This window comes from Astyanax mexicanus, chromosome 20 (genome assembly GCF_023375975.1).
Source record: "Astyanax mexicanus isolate ESR-SI-001 chromosome 20, AstMex3_surface, whole genome shotgun sequence".
Lineage (NCBI taxonomy): Eukaryota > Metazoa > Chordata > Actinopteri > Characiformes > Acestrorhamphidae > Astyanax > Astyanax mexicanus.
In genome coordinates this window covers 35,760,923-35,785,611 of record NC_064427.1, presented here as the reverse complement: position 1 = coordinate 35,785,611, position 24,689 = coordinate 35,760,923, and the positions used below count along the sequence as shown (strand labels likewise).

General features: G+C 38.4%; 1 protein-coding gene across 1 annotated transcript; it reads left to right on the top strand.

The window, feature by feature from the left end:
* The first annotated feature begins 1,188 nt into the window (after positions 1–1,188).
* ilk (integrin-linked kinase) lies at positions 1,189–24,438 on the top strand. The gene is made up of 13 exons (XM_007247268.4): positions 1,189–1,316; positions 3,197–3,423; positions 16,319–16,484; positions 16,843–16,938; positions 17,135–17,231; positions 17,910–17,993; positions 18,124–18,209; positions 18,303–18,412; positions 19,517–19,644; positions 19,842–19,963; positions 21,758–21,857; positions 22,474–22,604; positions 22,712–24,438. The coding sequence occupies exons 2-13, from the start codon at positions 3,335–3,337 to the stop codon at positions 22,859–22,861; spliced, it is 1,359 nt and encodes a 452-aa protein (XP_007247330.1). The 5' UTR covers positions 1,189–1,316; positions 3,197–3,334; the 3' UTR covers positions 22,862–24,438.
* Positions 24,439–24,689: the final 251 nt, after the last annotated feature.

Sequence of the window (24,689 nt, the reverse complement as noted above, 5' to 3'; positions counted from 1 at the left end):
AATAGAATGTACAATGTAAAAATGCAGTCTTTAGTGTGTCTGTAATGTAGAATGGAGGTAGTGCAGTTGAACAATAGACAGTGAACACCAGTTGATGTGCATAAAGTGAGGATAACTGATGTCAGCCATACAGAAAGTGCAAATAAACAGTTATATAATGATTTAAATTCAGCAGTGCAAAAGAGATAGTAGATGACAGTAGATGGATAAACTAGTGAATGAACTACTAGTGCAAAATAGGGTAGAACTATAAAAATAGTGTTATAGGCATCAGCAAATCTGAGAGTGTCTCCATAGCTGAGGGTGTGTCCATGAGTTGCCAGGGTGAAAAAGTGTCACAGAGTCTTTAGTTTGCTGTGCTGGGAGGAGTCTTATGGCCTGAGGGACAAAAGACTTTCGGAGTCTGTCTGAGGAGCATACATCTTCTATGTATAGAAGATCAAGGACAAACATGGTTATATAAGTATATAAAGTAAATTTTGACTCTACTCACTATTAGTCTTACAATATGAGTAACAGGGTTGCGTTCACTGGGTGACACACACAACTGTCCTTGTGATGTCACTTCCTTTGTGCCAGTAGACAAATATTTTTAACTCTTTCTCTGCCAGGTAAAATTCCTTATGGTAACAGGGTTGAGCGCATGTTGTGGGACACAACTTAATAGCATAAAAACTATACCAAAGAAGTTGTTTTCATAAGTAAAGGAGATGCATATCAACAATATACAAGAGGAAGTCATTTATTTAGAGCTTATTTTAATTGTTAAATTTGCCAAAGGAGTTGGTCACCCAATCTGTGGGACAAGAGATAACGGCCATTTTTTTTGAGGTGGTCCAAAGGTATTCGGTCTTTTGAATAATATCTAAGGAGCTTATTTTTCCACCATATTTTACAGTTTGTCTTATAACAAGTACATTTGTCACAAAATAGTCATTTAGATATTTTGGAAATGTAAATTTAAATTTAAGTGGTGGGACAGGAAATGTACCAAAATCCTGGAATGTCCCCTATATAGACTGTTCATCTCTTTCTCAGTGGGCAAACTTACTAAATGAAGCAAGGGATCAAATAATGATTTCCTTTACTGTAAAAAATCATTTCTCCAGGGCACTGTGTAAAATATATGACTGGAGGGCAGGTTGTGAGCTGGTTTCCAACAGAGGGCGATGAAACCGTGATTTCTGCAGGGAGCTCTTCCCTCCACAGAGAGAGGAGGACCTACAACCTCCGACTAGGGTGTGGACATTAGTGTCCGTCAGACTGCCCTTACCATCCCTGGAGCTTCGTCCCGGACTAAATTACAGTTTTACCAGGTAAAACCCGTGTTTTTATTTTATTTTATACGAGCGTTTACGGCGGTTTCACGGTGGTGTGGTGAGCTCTCCGCCCGCAGTTGCCTGTTTACGGTGCTAGCTCGCTAGCTAACACCCTAACCCAGCTAGCTTAGCGTATAGAGGCTAACTAGCTTAGCTAACTGTCTGCTAGCTGAGTGAAAACGCTAATGCTGTCTCAGTTTATTCTTCTAAAGTAGGTAAAGTGAGGGAAAACGTGCTATTTTCATTAAAAGATACACTTTAATTGAAAGAAGTGTAATTTTATTACATTTAGGTTGTACTATTTGCTTGTTAAATACCATAAAAGGGCTTGTGTCTGCTGTTTTCTCCTCTTTTTAACTACTAGCTGCTTTCTGGCTTTGAAAACGTCACCAGTCCTGAGTGAACACATAGCTGTTAGTTAGCTAGGTTATCCTAACTGACTGAATGTCTAGGCAGTGTTTTATTGTGTGATTAAATCAGAAAAGTGCTTAAACTGTTTACTTTCAGGTCCACACCCTTTAAAACATGTTTCTGAAGTATTATTAGTCTCTTATTACTCGAATGTAATGTTTTCTAGCTGTTTTCTGCTGGACTGTAGTCTGTAACTTAATTAGTTGGTGCAGTTAGTTGCAGTTAGTTGGTGTCATATAGAGTTAAATGGCTAAATGTATGTTTATGAGCACTGGCAGGTCTTTACACAGTCCTTGGCACACAGGTAGAACAGCAGGAGTAATGCCAAGACGTGTGTGTGTGTGTGTGTGTGTGTGTGTGTGTGTGTGTGTTGGAATGTGAGCTTCCCAAAGCAAGTTTTGGATTCCTTAAAATAAGGAATGGCAGGTCTTCTTTACACGGTCATTGGCACATAGGTTAGAGAGCAGGGGTGATGCCGAGAGAGAGAGAGAGAGAGAGAGAGAGAGAGTGTGTGTGTGTGTGTGTGTGTGTGTGTGTGTGTGTGTGTGTGTGTGTGTATGTATGTGTGTATGTATGTGTGTATGTGTGTGTGTTGGAATGTGAGCGTCCCAAAGCAAGGAAAAGTCATGCACTCCTTAAGGAATAGCAGGTCTTCTTTACACACTCGAGAGTGTGTGTGTGTTAGGGATGTAAGAAAATATTGATAATGCATTGTATCATGATATTTTGTTTTCAACAACAACAAAAAAAAAAAACACTATATAGCAGCTGCACTCATTAGATCCCACTAGAACTGGGTGATATTATAAAAAAGTAATTTAATTAATCAAATGAATTGGATTAACATCCCAATAATACATCCCAGTGTTCTTATTTGATAAAAAGTAAACTTTTCTTGTATTTAGTATCAGTAAATATGATTTTATGTTTTTTATTTCCTTTCCAATTTTGATTTAAACATTTGTATGGCAGTATTTTGCAGTATATGTAGTATCGTATCCCCTGTATCACAATCAGTATCATATTATCAGGTGCTTACCAATACACAGCCCTAGTCTGTGTGAGAGATTTGCAATATAAGTTTTCAAATTAAGAAACTAATTTTGACTCCTTAAGGGATGAGTATGTGTGTTTGGGAAAGGCTAGTGATATTGGCTGGGAGCTGAGGTTTATTATAGGAAAAAAAAAAACTGTACCGTGGACCATACAGTCAGATGTTTGTGTTTAACAGATTTCCAAGCTTTCCTACTTTAAAAGTTGTTGGATGGACAGCAAGCTATTTTTAAAGTTCTCTTGACCCTAAAAGCCCTGAGGGGCAGTAACTTCTGGGTCATTCAACCTTTTCTACTAAACAGATTAGAAAAAAAAATGTTTGGCTGTGCTTAAGATGTCAATTATATAGTCATAGTGTATGCCATATATTCCCATTGTATCCTATGCTAACAGTCTCTTTTCCCCCTTTCCAGACGGCCTGCACCGTAACTGAATGGTCCACTGCCCTTCACTTGTGGCATCTAGGTACCACTGCATCACACCCCTCTCCCAGGGCGCTCCTGGTAGGGGAAGAAGGATTCTACCAGTACGAAGAGTGAGGGGGAGCTGCAATGGATGATATCTTCACCCAGTGCAGAGAGGGCAATGCCGTAGCAGTCCGCCTCTGGCTGGACAACACTGAGAATGACCTAAACCAGGGGTGAGTTGACTCCTGAATGCACTAAATATCTGCAAAAATGAATTATAGCTTAAACGCTGCTGACCAGCTATCAGGAATTGAAGTGAAGAGTCACAATTATGACAAAATACAGTCATCGCTTATTTTTGAGGTAATGAATGGGTTCTTAAGAGCCTGCATAATCACAACACTAATCTTGACAGTATTTCCTCTTTGAACTGAAACCTTCCTTAGTTCTTCAGCGTACCTCTGACTCTTACTGTTATCTCAGGTTTTAATCTTTCCGGAAGGCTGCTCCCTTTTTTTTTGACTTGGTCTGTTCATGTCAGGCTTTTTTCAGTGTTGTTTTATCTGATTGTGAGGGATTGAGGTTGAGCAGTGTTGTTTAACTCAACAGATTAAGACATAATAGCCTCAGTTTGGAATGATGTCAGGTGTGATGTCTCCTGTTTCCAGTGTGGGTTAGGTCTACATATATGTAAATATTTTGTTCTTTAGTTTCCTACAAAATTTGGTATCAAGAAGATCTGCTATAAAATGTGGTTCATGTTTTGAGAGGATTTTAAGCTGCTGGGTTCTTTTAAATTTTTTTCCCTAAATGTCCTGTACATCTCTCGTATGCGCTCATGAGCTCTGCATGTTCCTGCGGTTTGGGGAGTGGCTTTGTAAGGAGGTCTGAAGGTAGAGTGTGTAGAAAGTGTGTACCACATAACCCCACCTTGTGATAAGGAATAGGGTTGAATGGTTGTATATGATGCCTCATGATGTCCATAAACATTCTTAAAATATAAATATATACTATAAATATACTCTTTACTTTTTCTCACTGCCTCACATTCACACACATTTCCGATGAAATTTACTGTCCGCAAGTTTAAGAACCTGCCTGGATTCTTCAGACACAGTGAAATTCCCAATAGTGATGTTATTGACATTATGAGAGCATTATTGGCTTCTTAAGGGGCAACAAAGGCCACTTTCAGAAGGTGACCTAATAGAAAAGGCTCTGCACGTGCTGGAGAAGAGAATTGAAATCATATCCCTATATGGTACAGAGAATACGCAGCGTTGATCCACGACTCTTGTGTGTCTTGGAATACCTCCCCCCTGCCAAACTCTTGCTCATAGCAGCCTTGGCTTTCAGTCTTTTCTGCATTCTGGTAATGTTTTCCAGACAGCTGGTGCGGCAGAATGACTGTGGTTGCTTTCAAACAGGTGGATTAATCATTTTAGTCACGCTCATCTATTCAGTTCAAAGTTCAGTTCATATTTGATCATCGTTTTGTCAGAGATTTGTGAGCGTGATGTTTAAGCTTGATGAGTCTAATGAGCCCAATCACAACCACTTTTTTTTTGTCATTCTGATCTAAACCCATCCCTCTGCTTTTAATTAAGCTCTTTACTGCAGGAAAGCAGTGTGTGGTTAACACTCCCAGTGGGGAGTGTTAACATGCCGGAGCGCATACGCTGTCTGATCAGCGGATCACAGGCAATGGCACGCTCACAGCAAGCAGCGCCTGAGAAACTACTACTCCTCAGGGTAGGGGCACAGACACGTGAGGGGGTTAGAGAATCGTCACGTCCGATGTAGATTTTTATCTTGGCATTTCCTGCACATTTCAAACTGTGCAAGTCACTATGAAGCTAAGCAGCCAGGCTGCTACTGTCTGTGTGCTGAGAAAGCTTCTGAAATGGAGAGACCTCTTTGATCCAGACCAGACTTACTGTGTTCACAGGAATCTGTCCGTATGTGTTTTACAGTGTGACTAACATAAGGGATGTGTCGCATTATGTGTAGCCTCTCTTGCGCACTATACTCAGAGCAGCGTCAGAGCAGGGAGGGGGAGGAGTAGCTGGACTGTGCAGGAATGGCAGGGACAAATAGTTTCCATACTATGAGCTCACTAACCAGAGCATGCTGACTTGAGCCTTACCAGTCCATTCTGTCATTTTCTCTTTCTTGTGCCCTTAAAGCCAAAACCCTCTACTGCATGATATATTTGTTGAGCAGAAAAAAGCAGCCAACTTTTTGGGTGCTTGGGGGGGCTGCTGAAAACTTTGAGAATCACTGCTTTAGCACGATTCCTGTGTAATCTTGCTGCGTAATCTAATCTAACCCTGAGGCAATAAATATAAAAATCCCTGTCCTAGGGAGTAAATAAGAACAAAATTTAAAAAGACATTAAAAGTTGTGTATTTGGGCACTCGTTCATTTACACTCTTTCAGTTTCTTTGTTTATTTTCTACATTCCGTACTCTTTTTTTTTTTCTGCAGTAGAAATTAAAGGATCGATCAACATCAATGTTTATAGGGGGCTTCTCAGTCACATGATGTTTCAGTTGTTTATTGTTTAATCTCTAGATGTTACATTGAAGCTGGCTGCAGACACTGATTGAAAGCCAGTGTTTTTACTTCTTACTGCAGATGCAAGCTCAACCTGTCCTTTCTTGTTCGGTCTAGTGTGTTTTTATTTATTTATATTTTTTATTTTTTGCCATTTTTGACCCAGACTAAAACTCGCACACTCACATTTTGTGAAGTAAAGAGAGTAAGGCTAACAAGATACCCCTCTCAAGAGTACATGTGCATTGAGTAGCTACTGGCACACCAGCACATCAGAGATAAAGTTATTAACCACACAAAATTGCGTTGAAGACTGAACTTAATTATGCGTTGAAGACTGAACTTAATTATGACCAGAAGTACAGCAGGTTTTTTGTATCACTAGATAAACAGCCCTTATAGTTTATGTTTCTACTGAGCTCATCATTGTAGTTGTAGTGAGTAAAGGAGTTCCACCGCACTTTAAATGTGGATGATTAATGTTGCATCCAGGCACAATGGAGATTAGTCAACACAAAAAAATGAAGAGGTTCTAATAAAAAAATAAATACTCAGCATTGGAAGTTTTTTGTATGAAAAACATAATTTAATATATTTTTTATTTTTTACTTGCTGCACTTTTTTCTCCATACTTAAAAAAATCTGATTCTGGAAAAGTGCCTTTACTCTCTCTTATATTCTCTCCCATCCTCTCTCGCTCCTCTCCAGTGTTTTCCTTTTTCCAAAATTAATGCTTTAGCCAAGGTTTTGGTTTCCACTGCTGTTCACTCGCTCAAGTGTAGCGCTACCTCCTAATTATGCTGTTTTGGACCTCTTCACAGAGCTTGGCCCTGAGGACCTCTTCTAATGTGCAGTATAATGTGCAGTTCTCCTTCTATAGCTTGTTGTGCTGGTGCAGGCATCTAGATGTCACGACCCAGAGTTGTTGTGGGAGGGGACAGGAAATGGCAAACACACAGTTGCCTCATTTATGACCATAGCAGTTTTCAGTTAGGGAAATGGACTTGACTAATATACTGTATCAGACATAGCTTTTATTGGCTCCTCTTATCTGTGGAAATACAGGGCTCAAAAGGTTTCCCAAGCAAAAAAAAGGCGTCTGGTGGTCTGCAACCCTAATTAAGCTTGTTAGAGTAAAGCAGTGAAGTTCAGATTTGTTTAAATGGTACAGAGCTTTGCCTATACCTACTTTTCTCATAATTGGTTGTCATTTGTGGTTGTTGGATGAATTAGCAAAGCATTTTGTGGTTTTCCATTTTTCCTCTCTGAGGTTTGATTACAACCTACATGTGTTTGGCCTGTGACTGCATACTGAGCAGCACTGGAGGCTGACATGGTGAAATGTACTGTAAATAACGTAATGGCTCCACCTTAAGTAGAGTCACTGTATGTGTGATTACAAGTGGCTGAAAATAGCACAGTCTTCTCTCACATCCTCTATTATATAAGGTCTGAACTACTCAAAACAGCTGCCCTATGCTGCTGTGGTTGATTTCTGTCCAGACACAGACTAGCATGTGTGTTTTGCTTTCAGTGTACTGTTTAATACTTACTGCTTAACAAAGTTCAGCCTAGCTCATTCAGCTTGATTTACGCTTTAGAATTGTTTTTAGTAATAACTAGGCCTGTAACGGTATAATGTATTCGTACCGAACCGTACCGAACAGACCTTCGGTACGGTACAGTGCTGTACCGAACGAATACAGTCAGTTTATATGTTCTACACTAGGTCTGTGCCTGTTGCTACATGTGGCTATTTCATATTCATTAGATGCCAGTACGTGATTGGAGTAGTAAAGGGGAGGTTATTTGATATGTTCAAAGCAACTCTTTCGTGATTCGTTCTCTTGTGACCATGTGGGGGTGATGTCGCGCGGCGAACCAATCAGTCAAGCCTTTCCTAACCACGCTTCAAAACACATTTGCGAGGTACACGCGTCTGTTGTATCAGAGAATGGTGGAGAGTATTTGGACATTATGGCAGAAGCTAGCGACCAACTGGAGATAGAAAATCCTCCCCTGTCCTTAAAATCTCCCAATTGGGAGCTCTTCGGTTTCCCAGTGAAAACCTGCGACGGATAAAGACAAGTGGATAAAACGAAAGCGGTATGTCGTTATTGTTTTGCTGAGGTCGTATGTTTCGGGCAACACTTCAAACATGCTAAGTCACCTGAGACAGCGCCACCCAAGTGCTAAGATACCGCGACAATAAAAGAAGATGCAAACGCCACTGATATCTGCGTTTCATTCACAATTCAGATCGGGCTAAAGCCATTACAGCGTCCATTGGGGCTTTTATAGCATCGGATCCTAGACCGTATTCAGTTGTTGAGGATGCTGGTTTTAAGCACATGCTAAAGGTGTATCTGCTCTCACTGCTGACAATATAGACAAACTGATTTTCTTGGCAAAAAATATGAAGATTGAGTAAAATTGAATACTGTAACACATGAATTCTGGAATTTATTATTTTAATTTTAATATTTAAAATTTTATCATTGGTTAATCATTTGAGAATATTTAATTCAATTTATAATAGTACCAAGCAGCACTTTGAATGTATTAACTGTTTCAGTTTGTTTATTGGCAATTTTTTGGTTAAATAAACAACACGCTGGTTGGTTCTGCATTTTGTTCCCATACTGTACCGAAAATGAACCGAACCGTGACCCCAAAACCGAGGTACGAACCGAACCGTGATTTTTGCATACCGTTACACCCATAGTAATAACACTGTTTCATCTTGTCTATCACAGTAATGACTCCAGATCATTTGAAGCTACCACCCCAAATCAGAAAATGTTTGCACAGTATAGAAAGTGTAAAATCAGGCAGTATTTCTTACATCTTATATCATACTTTGATTTTATTTGCAGACAGTATGAACCTTAGATGTTTCATGTTTTGTCTGCTCAGCTTCATTACATTTCTTAAATATACAGTATCTCACAAGAGTGTGTACGCTTCTTTTTATTTGTAAATATTTATTGTATATTTTCATGGGACAACACTGAAAAAATGAAACTTTGAAATAAATGTTTAGAGCTTGTATAACCTTGGCCAATAAATGCATGGCGATGGACAAGGAATTACTTCAACAAACCTTTGTGAAGCACTGAAATATGCAGTTAAATTCACAAATACCTCTCAAACAACTTTTAAATTTACATTTCCATTAGGGGTGGGCGATATGGCTATAAAATAATATCACAATATTTCATGGTATTTTCACGATAACAATACCTTTGGCGATATGACAAAACACTGAATTAGAAAAATTGTTTAGAATTTATTATTGTTGCATGCAATATGATACGGCTAACTTAATATTAAAAAACAATTATCAGATTTGTAACAGAAGTCAATGATTCAGAATGTCATGATACTAGTAATGCACTCCAAATATCTCCATATATCCAGGATTAAAGATATATAATCTGTCTCTAGTAGATATATAATGGGAAATGAGAATAGTGTGAATTTGTCTTTTGCTAAAAACGGCAAAAAAGTAGTACCCTGTTGCGATAATTAGGGGTGGGTGATATGGCACGATATTTCAGGGTATAATATCGTTCACGATATTAAAATGTTTTGGCGATATTATCATGTACGATACGGTATGGCACACCCCTAATTTCCATGAACCATGTCCAGAACTGGTGTTCTCTGGGGTCAGAGACATCAAAGGTGGATCATTGAACAGTGGAAACGTGTTGTGGCCAAACCAGTCAATCAGTATTTCAGATCTTTTTTGGAATAAATTTGTAAGTCTATGAATTTTAAACCAAAGACCAAAAGGAAGAACCATGCTGTTCTCAGTAACAGGTTCAAAAGCCAGGGTCTTTCATGGTATGCTGTTTTGGGACACTTCTTTGATGGCAGAATGAATGCATAAGAAAAGTAAATTTCGATCTTAGAGCAGCATGCTGCCTTCTAGACATAATTTTTTCCAGGGATGTCCAAGTATTTTTCAACAAGACAGTGTAAACCCACATTCTGCACATTACAAAGGCATGTCTGTGGGCATGGATACTGTCTACAGTCCTGACTTATCCCAATAGAGAATTTGAGCAAAATTTGAGCACTTCATGAATTACGGTTTGCTGAGTTGTTGAGGTTTAGACAGTTAAGATCTCTCTTTCTAGCTCTCAATCTCTTTCTCTGTCTCCCTCTCTATTTTCTCTCTACTTGCTCAGTGCAGTCTACCTGTGCATCTGTGAAATAAAATACAGCTCTGGAAAAAAATAAGAGACCACTTAAAAATGATGAGTTTCTTTTATTTTACCAAATTAGATGGATCACAAGCCATCAATCCAAGCAGAACTGCTTAAATTTTTGCAACAGGAGTGGCATAAATTTAATCAAAAGCAGTGTGTAAGACTGGTGGAGGAGAACATTTTAGGATGCATGAAAAGTGTGATTAAAACCAGGGTTATTCCACCAAATATTGATTTTAAAACTTTGTGAATATGAACTTGTTTTCTTTGTTATTTCAGCCATTTCTCATTTTCTGCAAATAAAGGCTCTAAATTACAATATTTAATTGGAATTTGGGAGAAATGGCTGTAGTTTATAGAATGAAAGAACAATATTAATTTTACTCAAACATATACAGGGGTTGGACGATGAAACTGAAACACCTGGTTTTAGACCACAATAATTTATTGTCCCGATGGAAAGTTCTGGTGGAAACAGGAGAGTTGAGGTGCACATTGAATTCTGCGTGATTTGATCAGACGTGGTTTTATGTGTTTTGGATACAGTCCGGGTTAGCACCAGAACATCCCTTTCAGACAGCTTCCTCTTACAGCGTCCACAGTTAATCCTGTTGGATGTGGTTCGCCCTTCTTGGTGGTATGCTGACATTACCCTGGATACCGTGGCTCTTGATACATCACAAAGACTTGCTGTCTTAGTCACGTGCACCAACAATCTGTCCTCTTTTGAACTCTGGTATGGCACCCATAATGTTGTGTGCATTGCAATATATATATTACTCTGCTAATTGAACCTTCACACTCTGCTCTTACTGGAGCAATGTGCAATTAATGAAGATTGGCCACCAGGCCAATTTAGCCATGAAACCTCCCACACTAAAATGACAACTGTTTCAGTTTCACTGTCTAACCCCTGCACCTATAAATAGAAAAATCAGAGAAACTGAGTTAGAAATTTAAGTGATCTCTTTATTTTTTTCCAGAGCTGTATATATAATGTGTAATAGTCTGTTAGTGTAGCAATGTGCACTAGGTATCAGATGTTTGTATAGTTGCTTCTTTGGCAAGTACACGTACAAGTACCTTAGCATGGTATTGGTATTTTTACATCCCTAATTTGATATATATTAATGAATGAAGTTAAGTTGACATTACAAAACATGAAATACCTTTGGTGTTTATGATCCAAATATACCACTGGTGGTTGACTTTTTTTAAGAAAACACCAAATGGTATAAATGTTAACATATTTGGAAAAAACACCTTCTGTATCTAAGGCTTTTTTCTGCTGTGTTTGTCAGTACAGCCAGCTAAAAAACAGAAGTGGGTAAGGATATGACTACCGCCACTGTCCCTAAAATAGCAGCTACACTCAGAATTTAGATGTATAGTTCCTGCATTGAGATTTGTTTTCAGTCACTTAATATTGGATTTTTACTTTGCTAGTCTTAGACACCAGCAAACCCACAAGTTAACAGCAGGCTGGGGTTTTAACATTTAGGTCTAACTGGTATTTTCAGACAATTTTTGTACAGAGTAAACAGCCTACTTATATTTCAGGTTCAAGTTTGTCCTTTTGTAGTGTTTTCTGTGAAAGACTTGGACATGAAACACAAATCTGTTTAACAGATTACTTGTTTTAGCGTTTTATTTACACCCCATGTATGTTCATACACCAAGCCAACTATGGCAATTCCTATTCAGGAGAATATGCTGGATATACAGCCTATACTTTCTTTCCTGTGAAGACTTTTGCTTCCACCACCAACGTGCTTAAAGGCAAAAAGATGCATAAAAAACATTCTGACTATTAAATCACGCTGTAATATAAACCTTTTATTCTTTTATAGTTATCGCAATATGAGTTTTTATGGTGAATGAAAAAAAATAAATCAATCAAAAGTGCTGCAATAATATTATAAATAACAAAAACTCAAATTACATTACCCACATGCAGCAGCAAAGGGAGTTCTTAAAGCTGCAGACTGTGTTCCTATGACCTAACAAGGCTGGAGGTAAAGTGAGGTAGAGCTCAAATCAAATTGGCCATGTTTTTTTTTATAAATAATTTTATTTCAATTATTTCAATTTATTCAAATCCCCCTATCACTATTGATGCCCCAACATCAGTATGGTGAAGACTAGCACGTGCCTCCTCCGACACAAGTAAAATCAGCCACCACCTCCTTTTAAACTGCTGTTACAGCATTGCCGAGTAGCATCACAGCGCTCGGAAGAAAAGCGCAGCAATTCGGTTCCGATACATCAGCTCACAGACGCAGCCTTGTGCTGAGCGACATCTCCCTTTGGAGTGATGTGAGGAAAGAGGGCCATCTACCCACCCGGAGAGAGCAAAGCCAATTGTGCTCACTCAGGTTTCCGGTAGCCGATGGCAAGCTACATGAACAGGATTCAAACTGGCAATCTCCTGATTGTAGTGGCGGCGCTTAACCCGCTGTTAAAATGATTCAGTATGCGCACCCCTAGTTAACAGGGAGCATATATACATATTAATCCATCATATATATTTTTTTTTATCCTGTAGAGATTCCAGAAGAAAAATGATCAATTAAATTTTTAGGCCTTATTTTACTGTACCCGTGGCTAGTTATTCTGCAGCGTGTTTCTGAAAGTGTTTCTTAAACTAATATTTACGGATAGTGTATGTGTGTGTGTGTGTGTGTGTGTGTGTGTGTGTGTGTGTGTGTGTGTGTGTGTGTGTGTGTGTTCATTCTACCCTGTTGGTGTTAATGATGTAGGCCTCCAGACTCCACGTCCTTACAAGGACAAGAGAATCTCTCTGTCTGCATACAGACCACCACGCCCACACACTCTAAAAAGGCAGGGGGAGGGCAGGGGGTCATGTGTGTAAGACTAAGGGAGGGAGTGAGTATTATTTCCTGTGGTTACTACTCTCATTTCCTTACTCCAGCCCTCCTTCTCATCGATAGCGTCAGTCTTCTCTTACAGAAGACATGCAGACTTACTGGGGGAAGATAAAAGCTATAAATGCCCTTACTTTTTTTTTCATCCTCTGTTTTTTCTTTTTCTCTTTCTTATTTTCTTTTGTAAAGCCTGTATTTATATATCAGTGTAGGAGTGAGTGAGAGAAAACCTCCCTGTTGAAATTGTGTGGCCGAGCGTAGCTGTTTGGAAAGCTGTAAATAAATGACTTTCTGAAACTCCCACTGGGAAGATGAATATTCCTCTCATCTGTTTTTTTAAATATCCTGTTTATTTCTCCTCCTGACAAAGGGAGCTGTCTGTACTGGGCTTTGGCTGCTGCTTCTTACATAGTAGCAAAGTATCCTGAGAACTCTAACCTCTCTGACTGCAGCCGAACCCCAAATCTCCTCTGTTACTCTTCTCTGATTCCATGCTCTTCCCTTTTTTACACATCTGTTTTGATCTTGTCACTTTTTCTCTATTATTTTCTTTTCCTTATTTCACTGTCCTTCTCTAATGCTGTTCTATTTTGCACTTCTCATTTGCTCTTCTTTTTTTTTTGCTTTCTCTTTTGGTATTTGGTCTTTTTGGTCCTCTTGCTTTGCTTTGCTCTACTCCTTTTCAGTTTCTTTTGCACTTCTATTTTGCATATTTTTTTCTTTTCTTCTGTTTATCTATTTTCTCTTGTTTCTTGTCTCTTCTCTGTTTCACTTTCAAATCTTATTCTTCTGTTTCTTACTTTTGCCTTTCTGTTTTATGTTCTATTGTTTTATCTGCTTTCTCTTATTACTCATTACTCTTATTACTCATTACTGTGATTTTATTTATTCTGTATATCCTTTCAATTTATGTACTCCTTTTCTCTTTTGTCTTTCTCTTCTCTGTTTCTTTTTCTCTTCTCGTTTTTTCTGTGTGTGTGGTCTAGCCAGTTGTGGTCATTTATCAGTGCTGTAGCAGCTGTGTGTTCAGGTTAGCTGAGCTGGGTTAACAGTAGCGTTGGAGGCTAATTGTTTATATCTTTTTGATTAAATTACGACAGTACTCTGTTGCCACAGAGTGAGTGGAGGAATAAAAATAGAAGTGCTGTGTGTCGTATGTAACGATCGGTACTCTGTAAAGTAAGGTCAGTGATCATTATTATCAGTTAGAGTAATGGTACTGTAAGCAGGGCTGATGATGAACGTTTTGTGCAGTGCTGTTAATCACACTGACTGCTCCTCCGGACGACGGCTGTGTGTCTTTACTCTGACTGTAAAAAGGAAATGGATGGCCTGAGAAAGAATCCTGCACACATATATAAATAAAGCTTGGTGCTGAGTGAGGGAGCATCATGTGCACACACACACACACACAAATGGGGAGGGAGGATGCGTGGTGGGTAGAAGGAAAGGGCCAGTTAACTACTGTTTATATTTAACCCATCGGGGGGAGCCTTAGAGACAGACAGCTGAGCCAGGGATCACCCTGTTTGCATGCGTGTGTGTCTGTCTGTGTGCTATGAAAAAGTATTTGCCCCTTACAGATTTTTGTTTTTGCTTTTGTTTTTATATTTTCAAACAAACTTTCATTTAGACAAAGATAACTGATGATTTAATTTATTAAAGGAAAAAAATCAATCCAAACCAACCTATGTAAAAAAGTAATTGAATTAACTGTTATTAAACTAGATTTTAATTTTTTTTTTACTACCTGTGGAATCAAGAAATCACTTACATAGGGCCTGTCTGACAACATGAAGCAGCTAAAAGATCTTAAAAAGCAACACAGTATGTCCCAATCTGATAGATATTCAAGAGCAGATAAGAAAACAATGTCATTGACATCTGTCAGTCTGAAAAATGTTATGAGGTCATTTCAAAGGTTTTGGAACTCCAGCAAACCACAGTAAGAGCTATTATTTACAAATGGCAGTTCAGCATTTCCCTCAGGTAGCACTAAGGTCTCTAAATGTTCCTAATGTTGTATACTCCAGACCAGTCTTGAGGAAAAATTGTTGTCAAGACCAGCTGACTCTGATGCTTCTGTCAGAGGTAAAGTTCTGTTAAAGCAGACCATTTTTTTCATTGCCGTTGAACAAAAGTCACAAGTAAAGGTGTAAGAATATGTGTGAGTAACAGCTGAACACTGCTCTCTCCATTAAAGCTACTGGACTCCTGGTAGCAGAGGCACTGCACAGCACCGTTAAGCATCACATGGCATAACATAGATAAAATATAACTCCCTATTCTGTTCTATACAATGAGTAGCACTGAATAATGTCAGATTCAGGCTTTCACTCATTTAAATATCACATTTAATGCTGGTGACTACTCCTGCAGGCTGTTGAGAGTAGATGAACTAGCAGAGCATTCACATTAACCTGTTTAATTTTCTGTGTCAATTTTAAGCCAACTCATCAGCTATGCCATTCTTTGGTCTCAATACCAGCTAAGGGAGAATGTTATAAAAACATTTACTTTTTCCAGGAAGGTTCCAGGAACGCTGGCCTGTAATGTTACAGATAATAATGTTCCAGGAATGCTATTAGAACATTTCGCACGTAATGTTCCCAACTAGACAGATTAATCGTTGTTAGAACGTTCATTAGTAAGAACTGTTAAAAGTCTCAGCCTTGACTTAAACACAACTACTAAAAGGATTAGATTTTCTATAGAAACTAATAACATGATCAGAATGTATTATTAGATATTAAGGAAACATGCTGGGGTTAAGCACTGGCAGCTCTTGTCAGCAGAGCTTCAGCCAGTATTTTCTTATTTGATTTGTGTGGGTTGTAGCTTCGGAATCTGCCCACCGCCAACAGAGTAAGACTCCTCGTCGCTTGCTACTGTGTGTCAATCAGGCAACCCTCATGAGCACCGCATCCGGGGATGAATGGGTGTGGCAGAAATCTCTATCTATTGTTTGACTCCTGTAGCCATTTCACATACTTAATAAGAATCAGGTCTTGGTGTTTGTGTGCATCAGTCAATATTTTTAAATGTGTCCATAGAACATTTTTCCAGTTGTGGATAAACTTGTGAATGGCCAGAATTTATTTACTTGTTTATTTGTCTTTAAATCTTGATTTAAACAACTTTTCCAGCTTTTGGAGAAGGTGTTAACACACGCACTTACTCTAACCCTACTTTCTTTGGATGTTTACTCAGTGTTTCCAGTAAAATACATGAGCAGTACAGATAATAATAGATAATAATAATCTGTCATCAGCTCAGAAAGGAGCAGTATTTCTTACTAGCATTCAGGAAAGCATTATCTCATTACAATAGTGACAGCCCTTCACAAATAGCTGCAAGAGACTTAACCACTGTTGTGTCTGTTGGGGACTTTTACCACAGGAAGTTAAAAAAAAATATATTAAAAAAAACTGAAAACTGGTTTGCTGATGTTATGACTGTGTCTATTTCAGAGATGATCACGGGTTCAGTCCGCTGCACTGGGCATGTCGAGAGGGCCGCTCCGGGGTGGTGGACATGCTCATCATGAGGGGTGCTCGCATCAACGTGATGAACCGTGGAGACGATACACCGCTCCACCTGGCGGCCAGCCACGGACACCGCGAAATCCTGGGCAAGGTGTGAAAAACACGAATGCAGCCAAACGCACACACCCACACCTACACTACTGTCTGTTAAACACGGTCATGCACCACAGCCAACAACACGGCCAAAACATTCCTACAACCAAACGGTTGGATATTTCCACATGTGCAGTTTGTCAATGTATTACAAAGCCTATTATTGTTTTTCACTCACTTTTTGTATTTTTATTGGTCTCCTAATAGATGTATCCACTAAATTATGAATAATATAAAATTATTCTGGGCTGTTGTCTGCTGTGAATCAACAGCATTAAATAACTTGGATGATTCACATTGAAAGGAAATGATCTTTGACGTGTGTGTGTGTGTTTTTTTTTTTTCCTCTTATACAGCTGATTCAGTGCAAAGCAGACACCAACGCAGCTAATGAGCATGGCAACACCCCTCTCCACTATGCCTGCTTCTGGGGTCACGATCTGGTGGCCGAGGTGAGTGTGCTGCCCCCTCTGCTGGCCACAATTTGAAATTGAAGCCATTTAAGCACACACAAATCATTGGATCAATCACTTTTAGTTTGTGTTAATAATTGTTTGGAGATAATCTGATCCAGAATCTAGTTTGGTCCAGACATAATTCCCTAGATATTTTCTAAAGCTATTTTCTGATTTGCCTCCTTTCCTCTAGGATCTGGTCAGTAACGGTGCTCAGGTGAGCATCTGCAACAAATACGGAGAAACCCCTATGGACAAAGCCAAACCACACCTGCGTGACCATCTGAAAGGTACGCTGTCACAATATGTGATGCTGAATAATTAGAGACCTCGATTAGAGATTAGGCTGATGCAGATTTTCTTTTTATGATCAGTCAATTGCAATCATTAAATCTCTGTGTAACTCCTGTACATTAGTACACATTGGTGCTACACTGGCTTTAATGGGGTTTCGCAACAGTGTATTTGAACTGTGAAGCTTTAAAATTGTTGTTACCTCAACAACTCGTAATACATTTGCTCATAATCAGGCCTGTCACGATAAGAGATTTTTTGTGGACGATATGTTGTCACAGAAATTATTGTGATATTACGATTATTTTTGTCATTTTAAGACTATTAAATGCCACTGACATATAGATCACAGAATAACATAAAGATATTATACACTTCTTAAAGACAACAAAAATTTAATTAATCATTTATTACAATTAGTTTGGGAATGGTATACTTATTTCTTCACCTATTTAAGTCCACACTGTGTGCATGTTATGCAGTCACAGTTATTGAAGCATGACTGTCTAAAATACTGTTCACTATTATATATGTGAACAAACATACAAATAAACACAACAGACGATTATCAAATATTATTGAGATCATGTTAATTTATTGTTCAATAAATCGATATTGCAATTATCGTGACAGGCCTACTCATAATACAACGTTTTTTAAATATGTTTATGCAGAAATGGCCGAAAAGCAGGGACAGAGTCTGACCAAAGTCCCCTTTAAGGACACCTTTTGGAAGGGCACAACGCGAACACGACCACGTAAGCATTTCTGTAATATATTTGGTACTTTCGTATTTGTGTAAAGGTTTTCTGTGTAATACATCAAAATATTGACTGTGTTTTGTCTGTAATGTTTCTGTACTCTGTACTGTTGATTTTATGACTATAGGCAACGGCACACTTAACAAGCACGCTGGGATAGACTACAAGCAGCTCACATTAATGGCCAGGATCAATGAGAACCACTCTGGAGAGGTGAGCTCAGTTCTTTCTATAATTGGGCTGCTGGACAGTTATATTTAGTACATGTTGTCTGTAACATACGCCTTTTTCTCTCTGTGGTGTTAGTTATGGAAGGGCCGTTGGCAAGGCACAGAGATTGTGGTGAAAGTTTTCCACATTCGGGACTGGACCACCAGAAAGAGCCGAGACTTTAATGAGGAATATCCTAAGCTAAGGTATGAAAACCTACACACACAGGCACTTATACGTGGAAATATTTAGAGGGAGTCCTAATGAGTGGTTGGGGTAATTGGCCTTGAAAGTTGGAGAGAAAATTAAATTCAGTACCAGTCAAAAGTTTGGACACAACTTCTCACTCAATGATTTCCATGTATTTTCTACATTGTAGATGGAATTATGTAGTACACAAAAAAGTGCTTGTCCTCCACAATCCCCTGACATAAACCCTTTAATTGAGATGGTGATTTGAGGTGATTTGGGATGAGCTGGAGCTTCACAGCATGAAGGAAAAGCAGCAACTATTGTTCAGCACCTCCAGGAACTTCTTCAAGATGCTTTAAAAAACTATTCCACTCTCCCTCATGAAGACACTGAAATTAAAATACCAAGAGTCTGCAGATCTGTCCTCAAAGCTAAAAGTAACAACTTAGGAGAATCTAAAATATACGAAAATTGTAGTTTTTGTTTACAACATTATTTTACATGTGTTTCTGTATAGCTTTAATATAGTCTTTAGTATTAAATAAACAAAAATCCTGTATATAAAAAAAAATTGGAAACACATTGAATAAGATGTGTGTCCAAACCTTTTCCAAGTACTGTAAATAAGATTAAATTGGATCGCAGTGGAATTGGAATATAAATCAATGCATTATGAGGTTTTCCCAAATAACTGAAGCTTTTGACTGATATAATTAGATCATTATGAAATCTTTAATAGAGAATGTTCACAGTGACCTTCAATTGTGTTCTGTTGTTCATTTCAGCCATTTGTCCCATCTGTACTTGTTTTGTGCTCTGTACAGGTTTACCATGGCTCAACGTTAAGTTGTAAAATGTATTCATGTATTTACATAAATATAGAAATTAGTTGGTAACTCATGCCTCTGGTCACAATCACAGTTCATTAAAAGACAAGATTCTTGTTTTCCTGTTAAAAATGCATGTATTGGGAAAACTTGTGCATCTAGAAAATATTTCATACATTTAAATATGTATCTCAGAGAAACTTGTCTTTAAAGGTATGTTGCACATTGTCTTATTTGCATGTATCTGTGTCTGTCTGTCTGTCTATGAATGTTTGTCTCATCCTGCTGTAGAATCTTCTCTCACCCTAACGTGCTGCCCATGTTGGGGGCATGTCAGGCACCCCCCGCTCCCCACCCCATCATCATCACACACTGGATGCCATATGGCTCCCTTTACAACGTGCTCCACGAGGGCACTAGTGAGTAATGCTGCAATACACCCACATTCTCACAGCCTGATCAGCTCAGGACAATTCTGCATAAAATCTTAATTTTTATTCCAAATATTTGTATGTCTGTGTTTCATCAGAGGATTCTTTTTTGGTATCATAAGTGTAAGAATAAGAATGATCACTTATCAGAGGTCTTATTGTGACTGTATTCTGTCTCTCTGTAGACTTTGTGGTGGATCAGATGCAAGCGGTTAAGTTTGCTCTTGATATTGCATGTGGGATGGCCTTCCTGCACACACTGGAGCCCATGATCCCACGGCATTATCTGAACAGCAAGAGTGTCATGGTAAGACCACATTTTTTTTTTTAAAGAGCCCTAGATATACATACACATAATGGCATAAGGACCAGCCTTTGTCCATTGAATGTGAACAAAAAAACAGCAGTAAAACAGTTTCCACCTTTTAATCACCTCTTGTCCATTACTAACACAGATGTCATTTATTTCAGTTTTTGTACAGCATCATCAGACAAACCTAACATTTGTTTCAAAATAATCAAACACTGAATGAGATTAGAATGAAACAGTTTGGATAATGTAAAGATGCATGGTTTTAAAATTACTCAACCCCCACAGCACTAAAGTGATTTACCATTTTTTAAACTTGATCATGTTGTGAAGATACCATTAACTGTCTAGAAGAAGCTGAGTATCTAAATTCTTTAAATCTACTTAATTGCTTCTGGTTATGCTTCTGTTCATATCTATAGGTGCTTTTAATGCCTGGTTAAAAAGACCTGATTGAAACTTCTGTTTTTGAGATTGATAATATTTAAGGGTTTAATAATTTTGTCAAAAAGGACATCAAAAAAAGGACATTTGTTGGTATATTAAAAAATATATTGTTGTAATTTAGGTTGTATTTTATACAAGTCCTTATTTGATCTTATTGTGAACAAGATGGAATGTTAAACTTGCTAAAAACACTTAACTGCAGTGGGGGTTGAATAGTTTTGAGCACAACTGTATGTTTATGTTGGAGGTTGGAATATGGTCTGGCCTTTTTTTTTTTGGGGTGACTGTGCTGATGCATAAATTTCTTGCTGATTAGATTAAGATTTTTACATTGTCAGTAAAGATTTGTGACCTCATTACAGAAGCAGCCATGAAAACACAAGCCATGATTTCGTAAAGATCTTTTGTGGCTCCTCTCTGAAAGTATTTGCAAATTCCAGTCTGGTCTTCTGATTATTAATAAGTGTTAAATCACTGTTAATAAGTGGTTGTGGTATAGTCTCCATTTCCCCTTACTTTTATTAGGAGACTTTTTATATTTTCACCCCTTCCATGCAAAAGTTTTTGGTACTGTAACTGAATGTGGTTTTTAGTTTCTTCCTCAGGGCTTTTTCAGTGTATCTTTTGAGATTTTGTTAAATGTCTGGTTGGTAGTAGAAATAAAAATATATATATTAGCAGTGTGTTTGTGTTGTGTATGGTATTGAACTGTATTTTAAGTGTGGTTGATTCCATTAAGTAAAGTACAATTCATTTTGAGAGACAAAGCACAGGAAGCTCTGCATGATCAGTTTTGCCTAAAATGATAGTGTGGAATCTAGCGCAGATTGGTGTTTTTGGGGCCAGTATTGATCATCTAATTACTACCAATCAAGGACTGGGCCAACTTTAGTTTTTAGTGTCTGTCTTATTTTTTCTTTTTTTAGAACATTTCAACATTTTATTACTTATCCAGTGACTGTAGTGCATTGTTTCCTTTCTTTACACTGCTTGAAAATGGTTTGCTTCATTGTGCAAATGCAGTCTTTACTGGTGAAGCTCAACCAAGCTAGATTCAAATCAATAATGGAAACAGTTAATCCACAAGGGCACATCTGGGCAATAAAAATCCCTATTTCATAATCTTAACAGTACTGCACATTTGACTGCTGATGTTGGCAGAAACCTGCTGCTACATGCTGACAAACCTGCTTAAGTTCAAACATGTCAGCTGTGTGAGAGAGATCAGTTGAATCATTCTGACCTTACTTCACTCAGCTTACCTGTACCTTTTTATGTTGTACTGACTGACTATTTACATCCCATTACTTCATATTTTTAATTTCCTGTTCACACTTTAAACAGATTGATGAGGACATGACGGCCAGGATAAGCATGGCAGATGTAAAGTTCTCGTTCCAGTGTCCTGGGAGGATGTATTCTCCAGCATGGATGGCCCCTGAAGGTACTGTCCTTTTATTTAGTCCCCATTCTTGTTCTGTAAATAATTCTGTATCTTTATTTGCCCCTCTGTTGTTTTCTACTATTTTGTTTCTGCCGGTCATGTCAGTCCAGAGAATTGAAGATTAATCAGTAAATATGTAAGGTTATATATATACATAACTTGTGCATCTTGATGTAGGTCCATATCCATAATATTCATAATATCTGTAATATCGATATAATTAAACACCCTTCATCTCCAATATTTATAAATTCACTGTCCATCCACCCATATTATTCATTATTCATTCGTTCATCTGTCTGTCCATCCATCCATAGTATCCACCCATAGTAACCTGTTTTTTCAACTACCGCATAAGTACAATTAAAGTATTTTATTTAAACAAGTTGTAGATGTATGCCCTATTTTAAGGTACACAGAGCATCTCTTGTGCAAATTCCCACTCCGTCGTGACACTCCATCTCTTGTTTTGTTTGATATTTGTACAGCTGTTTTGTATTGCCCCCCTTCGCTCACACATTCTTTCTCACTGTTTTTCTAGAGCATTTTTCTTTTGCAACTAATATCTCTCCCTGTTTTTCTCTTCCACCCTTTCACATTCACTCTTGCTGTGCAGCGCTGCAGAAGAAGCCTGAGGAGATAAACAGGCGCTCTGCGGACATGTGGAGCTTTGCTGTGTTGCTCTGGGAGCTGGTCACCAGAGAGGTGCCGTTCGCTGACCTCTCCAACATGGAGATTGGCATGAAGGTAAGAAGTTGTTTTAACCTGTTGATCTTGTTGTGTGTTTTGTTTTCTACTACGACTTCAACTTTTCTCTGGTTATCCTTGTCTCTTTGTCTCTTTCCATTCCATAGGTGGCACTAGAGGGTCTCCGTCCCACCATCCCACCTGGCATCTCTCCCCACATCTGCAAACTCATGAGGATCTGCATGAACGAGGATCCGGCCAAGAGGCCCAAATTCGACATGATCGTGCCCATCCTGGAGAAGATGCAAGATAAATGAGCGACCGTGTCTGAGAAACCACACCCCTCCCCCTGCTCATCCAACCCCCCCTGGCATCACCCTCCTCAAAATACTGAGCTCACCAGTATTGCCTTAAACTCGCCATGCACCAAAGTGCTCTGTGCCACTGTAATGTTTTAGCAAAGAAAATGCAACAATTACACTTTCTGTGCAGCATTGGACCGTATAAACATTCTCCTCCTGACCTTTCTGTAATGTGCTTTGATATGCAATCAGTGGATGATTGTGATTGTGTGTGTATGTGAATGTGTGTGTATTTGTCTGTCTTCTCTCTGTAAAGGGGATTATGGAGCTAGCCCTAGTTATTTTAATGCCTCTCCATAGCCATTATTAATCCGTGCGTGCTGGTGATGATGAAAATGTGACACAGTGAATGTACTGTTGTAGCATCCAAAATTGGACAACACTTACCACTAGTTACTAGTCCCTCCATTTCAGCTCTTCTCATCATCATCATCATCATCATCATCATCATCATCATCATCATCATCATCACACTCCTTCTACAGGGGTCTACAGGGCCATGTTTCATCAGTGTTGCCTGCGCATGCATAGATTTTAACCTATCCTTAAGCCACAAAGGGACTTTTTCAATGAATATAAAGGTATAGTCACTGATCAAATCTATCACAACAGCCTTACTTCTTACTTTCAGCAGCTGTCCAGAATCTGAATGCTTGTGTATGTATAGGAAAAATCGCTTCTTGTGCCAGAATGAAGTATTTTTAACTTAAGTTTTAACTTAACTTTCACATATTCTATAAATGAAAGATTGGCAGAATGCAATAGCCTTATCACGCTGCGAGTTCCCACTGTAAAGTGCCCACTGTATCATTGTAGCATTCGTTACTGTACGCCTTCACTTATTTTAATGGTGGGATTTCCTGGCATTTCAAGTATTCGCCCCAGGCAGGGAGGAAATAACCTTTTTCCTGTTGCAGCAAAAAAAAGAAAAAAACTAAATAACAAAACTCAGCACTCTGCATCTCCGCTAAACATGCATGATATGCCCTGCTGTTACACCACCATGCTCCTGCCACCTTATTCACACAGTCCATGTTACGTGCTAAATTAAATTTCTTCTATTTTGTACTGTACACATATATTGTATGTTTTTAGCATGGAAGAAAAGACTGGAGAACCCATGCAATTATATATTTCTGCCAACACTACATCTATGAACTATCTGCTACTTTTTCTGCTTTTACTTTCGTCCACTACCAGCTTGTTGGTATTCTTGTAAGAGCCAGAGAGAAGAAAAGATAATAAACGCCCCCCCCCCAGTTGTTTTGAATACATATATTAGAAGAATAAGTTTTTCTTTTTTTCTCTCTAGCTCAAAATTGAACAGCTGTTGGAGAGACTGGAGAGTTAAAATAGACTTTTGTCTTGTAACACAAGCTCACTTGTTCTCTTCCCCCCTCTCTGATATCTTAATTTTAACTTTGTGTGGCCTTTTGTTTATCTTATTTTGGAGATTTGGGCTGTTTATATTTTATTCATGTTAACAGACGTTTACTAAAGGAAGAACAAATAAAGTGTTTTGGCCTTGCTTAGTTTGTTGTTTGCTTATGAATTCTCAAAACAATTCCGATACACCATATTTTATGTAGCAGGTGTGCATAGACAAGAATGATGTGTGATTGCTCTTATAAACATCTCAATATCGATGTGAAATATGGGAAATTAAACTTTAAAATTTAGAATATTAAGACTCTTTAAGATTTTAAGGACTGCTTGGCTGAACTAAATTTTTTCCTAGTAGTTTTGTGTTTTGCATTCACTTTGAATCCTCTACCTCGCTTTG